General features: G+C 53.2%; 2 protein-coding genes across 5 annotated transcripts in view; both read left to right on the top strand.

Annotated features, from left to right (window-relative positions):
- The window catches only part of GALT (galactose-1-phosphate uridylyltransferase), a 3,353-nt gene extending 2,442 nt beyond the window's left edge, over positions 1 to 911 (top strand). The window contains exons 10-12 of the mRNA XM_006916114.3: positions 62 to 146; positions 276 to 491; positions 733 to 911. Coding sequence (XP_006916176.2) covers positions 62 to 146; positions 276 to 491; positions 733 to 813 — 382 coding nt within the window. The 3' untranslated portion in view covers positions 814 to 911. The remainder of the gene's footprint in view (positions 1 to 61; positions 147 to 275; positions 492 to 732) is intronic.
- A 1,584-nt stretch (positions 912 to 2,495) lies between these two features.
- IL11RA (interleukin 11 receptor subunit alpha) overlaps positions 2,496 to 7,502 on the top strand; it is a 16,757-nt gene continuing 11,750 nt past the window's right edge. For 2 of the 4 annotated variants that reach the window (XM_025049687.1, XM_006916033.3), the window contains exons 1-6: positions 2,497 to 2,559; positions 5,505 to 5,604; positions 5,889 to 5,949; positions 6,696 to 6,865; positions 6,998 to 7,112; positions 7,461 to 7,493. In XM_025049687.1, coding sequence (XP_024905455.1) covers positions 5,505 to 5,604; positions 5,889 to 5,949; positions 6,696 to 6,865; positions 6,998 to 7,112; positions 7,461 to 7,493 — 479 coding nt within the window. In that variant the 5' untranslated portion in view covers positions 2,497 to 2,559. Of the gene's footprint in view, positions 2,560 to 5,504; positions 5,605 to 5,888; positions 5,950 to 6,695; positions 6,866 to 6,997; positions 7,113 to 7,460; positions 7,494 to 7,502 lie in introns of all 4 variants that reach the window. The other 2 variants (XM_025049688.1, XM_025049689.1) reach the window with 2 other exon arrangements.

Raw genomic sequence — 7,502 nt, 5'->3', positions numbered from 1 at the left:
CCATGGGCTGGCACGGTGAGGCTTTTTGAGCACCCATATTTAGCCCCAACATCTTTTCTAGGCTCCTGTGGCCCAGCTCAGTGGACGGCAAACCCCAGCAGGCCTTGAAACTCATGCTGAGGGAAGTGTCCAGAGCAGGGCTGCTGGTACTGAGGGTGGAGCAGCGAACTTGGTGAAAATATGTCTCTCAGTGTGCTTTCCAATGCCTGGTCTCCTCTCTGGCACAGAATGCTGGGAAATGTAGTTCTGAGATACCTAGCTTGGTTTGGGGGTAGGGGTTAGGCTGCAGAACTAAGGAAGGGCTCTCGCCAGCCATCTCTGCCTTCTTTCTGTCAGGGGCTCCCACAGGATCAGAGGCTGGAGCCAACTGGGACCACTGGCAGCTGCATGCTCATTACTACCCTCCGCTCCTGCGCTCTGCCACTGTCCGGAAATTCATGGTTGGCTACGAAATGCTTGCCCAGGCTCAGAGGGACCTTACTCCTGAGCAGGTCAGGACTTGGAGTGCCCTGGGTCCCCTTTTCACTCCTATTTCCTCAAGGGATCCCAACAATCATGACCCTGAAAACCCCCATAACCTGAGCATTCCTAGAGACTTAGGAGCTGCTCACTTCCTTCATCCTTTGGTTATTCCAGCAGTCCTTATCACCAGCCTTCTGGTCCCACGAGCCCTCACTCAGAACTCTATACTGCCATTCTGGGCCACTCTTACTCTCCTTCTTCCCCTGCTAGGCTGCGGAGAAACTAAGGGCACTTCCTGAGGTTCATTACTACCTGAGGCAGAAGGACAGGGAGACAGCAGCCATCGCCTGACCATGCTGACCCCAGAGCTTTCTGCCTGAGAGAACCAGGGCCTAGGGTTTGGGCAGATGTGGGATCAATAAAACTGTACTTCTCAAACTTTAATCACATATTCTAACGTCAGAGAAACATGAACTCTCACTCTTTCTTGGGGGCCTGGGGTTAAAGGCTAAAGGCATAGCTCCAGCCACAACTTTTCTTTGCCTATAGATATGCAAAAACTTAAGGATACAAAAATTTCTCCCTAAATCTCTGAACAAAATTAATAGTCAGTGTTATGTTTGGCCTATAGATTCTCTTACTCCTGGAGTAACAAAGGCGTCCCAGTTTAAGAAACTGATTAAAAATCCTGTGGCTAAGGCTTTGGGAAGACCAGAACCCCCTTTGCCCTAGGATGTCAGCTCACCAAGCTTGGGCCTGAAGGTTTGGTGGAGAGCTGGTGAGCAGAATCCTGGCCCTAGTGGTCAGTGGCCAGACCCTGGGCTGCTGGCCAGAATCCTGGCTTTGTGAGTGACTGCAGCTTGGCTCTGCTCCAGCCCACAGGGGCTGAAGGGGCGGGTAGGGAACATGTGCGTGGCTTTATGTCCTTGCCTTCTCCAGACTTCCACGTGCAGCATGCATCTTTTGCCCTTGTGCCCAATCATTGTACAGGGCCAAAAACAGCTCTGGCAGGGAAGGGGCTACCAGAGTTAGGAGTCCCAGGGTCTCGAAGGAGGGGATGGTTCTTGGAGTGACCAAGGGTTTACCCCCTCCCCTCTGGACCTATTTCCCTGGCAAGACTATGTAACCATGTGGGAACAACAGGCTATGCATCCCAAGAGACCTGATGCCATATAGCGTCTTCCAAACTTTTAGGTGAGGACAGGGCTTGTGAACAATGCAAGGATGGCCAGAATGCTTTTTGTCTCCATTCTTCTCTCAAGGGAACTGAGTCTCTGGGAGGGGAAATCATGCCAAGGCCAGACAGTGATGACAGGAGAACCTTGGCTGTCTGCCTTCTAGTCCAGGGTTCTTTTTACTCTGAGACCCTGGAGAGGAAGGGTCCGATACTTGGAGTGTTGCCATGGTCTGGAAGGAGCTCAGACGAACATGGTACACATCTCCTTTAAGCCCGCAGTAACTGGGGAGTGGATGAAAACCCTCGATGGGTGGCTGGTTTCTTAAGGCACACACATACACGCTGACCCTACACTTTTGGGATGCATTTTGAAATCATCTGGGTAGTTTTAAAGAATACTGATGCCTAGGTCCAGCCTCCAGAGATCCTGATTTTATTGGTTTGAAGTGTGGCTTGGCGGTTGTAAAACCACAACGTCCAGCCAAGTTTGAGAACCACTGCCCTACACCAGTCCTTCTTCCGTATCTTATCTGGAAACAGGCACCTTCAGCTTCTCCAGGCACCTGCTCAGTGGCTCCTGAGCCACTGAACTTGAGGCTTTGTTTGTGGACAGCAGGTACTGGGAGGGGCCTGAAAGATTCCTGTCCTTCACGCAAAGACTCGGGAATCCAGCCCTAGCGCCTATCACCTCCGCAGCCTCCTCAGTCTCCGACGGGACAGGAAGTGTCCGGCAGAGGTGGGGGTGGAGGTGATTGGCAGTTGGAGGCTCCAATGGGCCCAGACCCTCCCTATTTCACCCCTCTCCTTCCATTGGTGCCTGGGTGGAGCCGCCCCCACTGCGGGGCCCCAGGGCGGGAGGGAGTAGAGGCCGGGGCAGAGGGCGCCGGCGGCGGAGGCCGCTGCGGCGGAGGCCGCGGAAGGTGAGGCCTGGTGGGGCCCTGGGTGTGCACAAGGGAACAGCGCCAGGAGAGGGTGCGGCAGGATGGTTTATAATCTGAAGGGCTCAGAGTGACTGACGGATTGTCAGTGTGTGGCAGTGAGGCCGTGTGTGACGATGTGTGTGTCTTTGCAACTGAGTGTCACTTCGTGCAACTGTCAGTTAATGTGACTGAGTGTGTCAGTGTATATGTGGCTGTGCAAGTGTGGGCTTATGTGTGTATCTGTCAATGTGCATTTTTTGGTGAGAGACTGGGTCGTTTGTGCGTGAGAAGGCCTGTGACCACATCGAGGAATGTGTTTTGGGAATGTCTCAGACTGTTTCTGGCCAGTGTGAGAGTGGGTAGCTGGGTTTGTATGTGCCAATGTGTGATTTCAGGAGTAGTAGAGCAAGAGTGAGACTTGTATTATCTGTGTGCCCTGTATCCTAACTGTTAGACTTATAGGTGTGGAGCTGTATTCACATCTGAGGGACCCACTTCAATAGCCGGTGGTACTGTACCCAAGAATTCCTGTCACTGGTCTACTGCTCCTTATTTTCTATTTCCCTGTATGACTCAGTTTCCTTATATTTCTTTTTCTCTCCCTACTACTGTCTTCCTAGAATTATTACTCTCTATGTCTCTTCATGGTTTAGTCTCCCTAGGTGTCTCTTCATACCTGCTTTTCAATTCTGCCTCTCAGGTTCTCTGCATCTCTGTCTCTCTCTGTACCCCTGTGCCTGACTTCCCTGTTCACCTTTGTCTCTGGCTACAAAGGCCTGTAACAGTGATGAGATATGGGATCTGCCATGCTAAGAACTCCCTGGAAAAGGAGGCCTAAACTAAAATGAGGGGTTGCTTTTCGGGAGTGCTACAGCCCCGTCCCAGGGGTGGAATGCTGAGTGTGTAGGTGTGAGTATGAGAGGAAGAATATGATGTGTGTGTCTGTGTGAGTATGTATCTGAGTCTGAGTGAGGATATCTGAGTGTATCTGTATGACTATGAGTGGCTGTATCTGAGAGTGTGTATCTAAGGGTGAGTGTGGGTCTTGTGTATCTGGCACCAAGGGACCAAAGGCATTTCCTGGTGCTGGGGCCCAAAGAGTGGAAGGGGAGGTAAGAAATGGCTGGAACATTCAGGGGAGGGGAAACTGTACTCTTCAGCTTTTCTTAATCTCCCCTATCTGGGGCCTCCCTTCCCCCAAAATACAGTCGGCTGTGCCCTAAGGAAATATTTGCTGGGGAGTGAAAAGTGAAAAGAGTAGGCACAGGAGTGTGTGTCTGATTTTCATTTGATTGTATCCACATTTGTTCAAGGGGAGTGTCTTTTTGTTGACTGTGCCTAGTGAGTCCATGCCTGAATGTGGCTATGTTTGGTTGTGTGAAAACACAGGGAATCTGTCACTGTTAGGGACATAAGCAGCCCTCCTTTCCCTCTTGCTGGCCCTGGCTGTGCCTGTGGCTTCCTTTCCAGACTGGGGGAAGGCCTCTTTCCTTCCCAGGGCCTCTGCGTGAGGAGGGTGGGAGGGAAGGAGGGAGGAGGAAGGAGCGGGGAGGGGGCCTGGCTAGGGGCAGCTAAGCTTCAGGGCCCAGAGGGGCGGGGGCAGGGAAGGGAAAGGAGGGGATGATTCTGAGGTCCCAGAATTGAGTGGAGCTGAGAGGCGTGCTGTAGCTGGTGGGAGGAAGTCCTGGAAGCCATGGACACTCAGCCCCTGGGATCACCGAGGTAGGGCAGGGCTGAGCAGGGTAAATGTGGCTGGGGGGCCAGGGTGAGCCAGTAGACACTCAGACACACAGACACATGGAGGCCCCTGCTTTGTTCTCTTTAGAAGGGGTCTGTGTTCTTCTGAAATCCTTCCCCAGGGCCCTCTCCCCATCTGCCCCTTCTGTCCACAGGGCTACCCCACTGCCGTCCATCTCCTGCTTGCCCCCATCCAGAATCCCTCTCTTCTAATACCCTCCAACCCCCGTACACACAGACACAGACACAGACACAGACACACACACAGACACACACGCACACACACACACACACACACACACACTTCGTTACTTCCTTGGCCTTGAATTCCTGTTTTCTGCTGCCCCACACCAGCCCTCACCTCGCTAGTCTCCCACTGCCTCCAAGTTCTGATCTCTGAGCATCTCCCGGCCCTGTGGCCCCCACCCCAGGCCCCTGTCCCTGCAGGCTCCCAGCTCCTCTCAGCCTCCTCTCCCGCCACCCTGTCTCCATCTGCTGGCTCCTTGCCCACCCCTAGCCTCTGGCAGCAGCCAGGGCATCTGGATCTGTTTAACTGCGCAGCCTTAGCCTGCACCCTAGCCCTATCCAGCCTCATAGGCTCGAGACCAAGAAGACTCCAGAGTCGGCCCAGATGAGTATCCCAAGGAGCCAGAGCAAGGAGCCAGGCCCAGGCGAGAAGAGGTTTGGCAGCCAGAGCAGGGCTAGGCCCCATGGCAGGAGTACAGGATGGGCTCAGACCCACCATGATAGCCTTAGGGTGATGAGGGCTGCCTCAGGTTAGTCAGAGGCAATGACTAGCCTTGGGCCAGGTGGACACTGGGATTCCCAACAGTTGGATAAGAGGAGTTAATGGGAGTAACCAAGCTGGTGCCAGCACTTGGTGCCAGGGGTGGGCGCCAAGGGTTGTGTGTGGGGAGGGCAGTGCTGGCACAGTCTGTTGCCTCCAGCTTTTGTTCTGGGCCCTAAGCCCAGGACTGAGATGGAGGGTGTGAGGGTGTTTGTGTAAATGTGTGCGCGTGCGCACAGCACTGTGTGTATAATGGAAAGGGGGGACCTTAAATCAGATCCCCCAGTGATTTCTGATATCCTTACCCCACTTGGTACCTCAGTTTTCCTCCTAGAAAGCCCTAACTTGGAAGAGGAGGAGGCAGACTTTAGCCTCCCATCTTGGGCATGGGGGATCGCTGACACTACCTCTCTCCCCATAGATGAGCAGCAGCTGCTCAGGGCTGAGCAGGGTCCTGGTGGCCGTGGCTACAGCCCTGGCATCTGCCTCCTCCTCCTGCCCCGAGACCTGGGGCTCCCCAGGTGAGAAGAACCCTCTTCTATGACACCGACTCTGACTTGTGACTTGCCACTCTCACTGTGAACCCTTCCCATACCTAACATGTAACTCCCAACCACTGGGATCCAACCTGGCAACATCCCCTCTCGACCCTGTTCTCTGATTTCTGTCTACATTATAACATGATGCTCTGACCCAGTGACCCCACCCAGGGCTTAAAAGTCTGCTCCTTACCCTGTTACTCTCACAAAGTGGGGGGTTGGGGAGTGGGAAAGGAAGAGCCTCTCCTCAGAAGTGCCCTCCACAGGAGTTCAGTATGGGCAGCCTGGAAGGTCCATGACGCTGTGTTGCCCAGGAGTGACTGCTGGGTAAGTGCTAAGTGCCCCACCTGCCTGTTGGGCTGACACTCATGACCCTTTCTTGACTCTGCCCAGTCCTCATGCCCCTTCCCTCCTTGCCCCCTGTGTCTGTAATCTTCACTCCTCTGTCAAAACCCTCAAACCATCCTTATTCATCAGAAAATTTCAACTAACATGTATTTAGCACCTGCTAAGTGCTTGTTCTATTCTAGGTCCTGGGATATAGCAGTGTACAAGCCAGGCAAGATGTCAGCCCTCACAGAGCTTAGTGGGGCAGACAAACAATAAACAAATAAGAATCTTGCCAGGTAGTTATACTTGCAGGGCAGAAAATCAAAAGAGAGTGATGGGGAAGAGGATAACCGAGGTAATCAGGGAAGGCCTCTCTGAGGAAGTGACATTGAAGCTGATTGTGAAGGTCAGGAAGGAGGCAGTCAAACAGGTTGGGCTAAAGCATTCTTGACAGAAAGCACAGCTAGTGCAAATGCCCTGAGGTGGGAATGAGCTCATCATACTTGAACAGAAAGAAGACTGATGGTATAGGACAGGACCAGAGTGCAGTAGGTGAGGGGGAGAGACGGAGGAGCTGAAGAAGGAAAGGAAGGCAAAGGTTAGATCACCAAGGGCTTTGTGAGCCAGCAAAAGGAATTTGGGTTTTATTGCAAGACAGTGAGAAGCCAATGGAGAGCTGCGGCATGGTCTGACACACACTTTAAATCTTCCCTCTGTCTATCATCACCTCTTTTCACCCTCAGGGCCCCAGTGTCTTGGTTTCGGGACCACGAGACAAGCCTGCTCCAGGGACCTGACTCTGGGCTAGGGCAAGAACTGGTCCTAACCCAGGCAGACAGCACTGACGAGGGTACCTACATCTGCCGGACCCTGGATGGTGCACTTGGGGGCATGGTGACCCTGCAGCTGGGCTGTGAGTTGGGGAGGGAGTATTGGGTGGCAGTGATGAGACATGGGGCTCCTGAGGGAATCAAGGTCCTAAATAAGTCTCTGGAATGGTAGGACTAAGGACTTCTTAGTCTCCAGCTGTACCCTCTTTCTCTAGACCCCCCAGCCCGCCCTCTTGTCTCTTGCCGAGCAGCCGACTATGAGAACTTCTCCTGCACTTGGAGTCCCAGCCAGGTCAGCGGTTTACCCACCCGCTACCTCACCTCCTACAGGTATGTGCATGATGAGGTGTGTATGTCTGTACATTTGGGTGTGCTGGCACAATGTAGGTATGGGAGGCAGGGAGGAAGGTCCTGAGTAAGGCCTTAGAGGGAGGACTTTCTTTTCCTTCCTGACCTGAGATGTTCCTCTCTCTGCTAGAAAGAAGACAGCAGGTCAGCGGTTTACCCACCCGCTACCTCACCTCCTACAGGTATGTGCATGATGAGGTGTGTATGTCTGTACATTTGGGTGTGCTGGCACAATGTAGGTATGGGAGGCAGGGAGGAAGGTCCTGAGTAAGGCCTTAGAGGGAGGACTTTCTTTTCCTTCCTGACCTGAGATGTTCCTCTCTCTGCTAGAAAGAAGACAGTGCCAGGAACTGATGGCCAGAGGTAGGACAT

This window comes from Pteropus alecto, unplaced genomic scaffold (genome assembly GCF_000325575.1).
Source record: "Pteropus alecto unplaced genomic scaffold, ASM32557v1 scaffold206, whole genome shotgun sequence".
NCBI classification, from domain to species: Eukaryota; Metazoa; Chordata; class Mammalia; order Chiroptera; family Pteropodidae; genus Pteropus; species Pteropus alecto.
The sequence above is the reverse complement of the archived record's forward strand: the minus strand, read 5'-3'. Positions and strand labels throughout refer to the sequence as shown.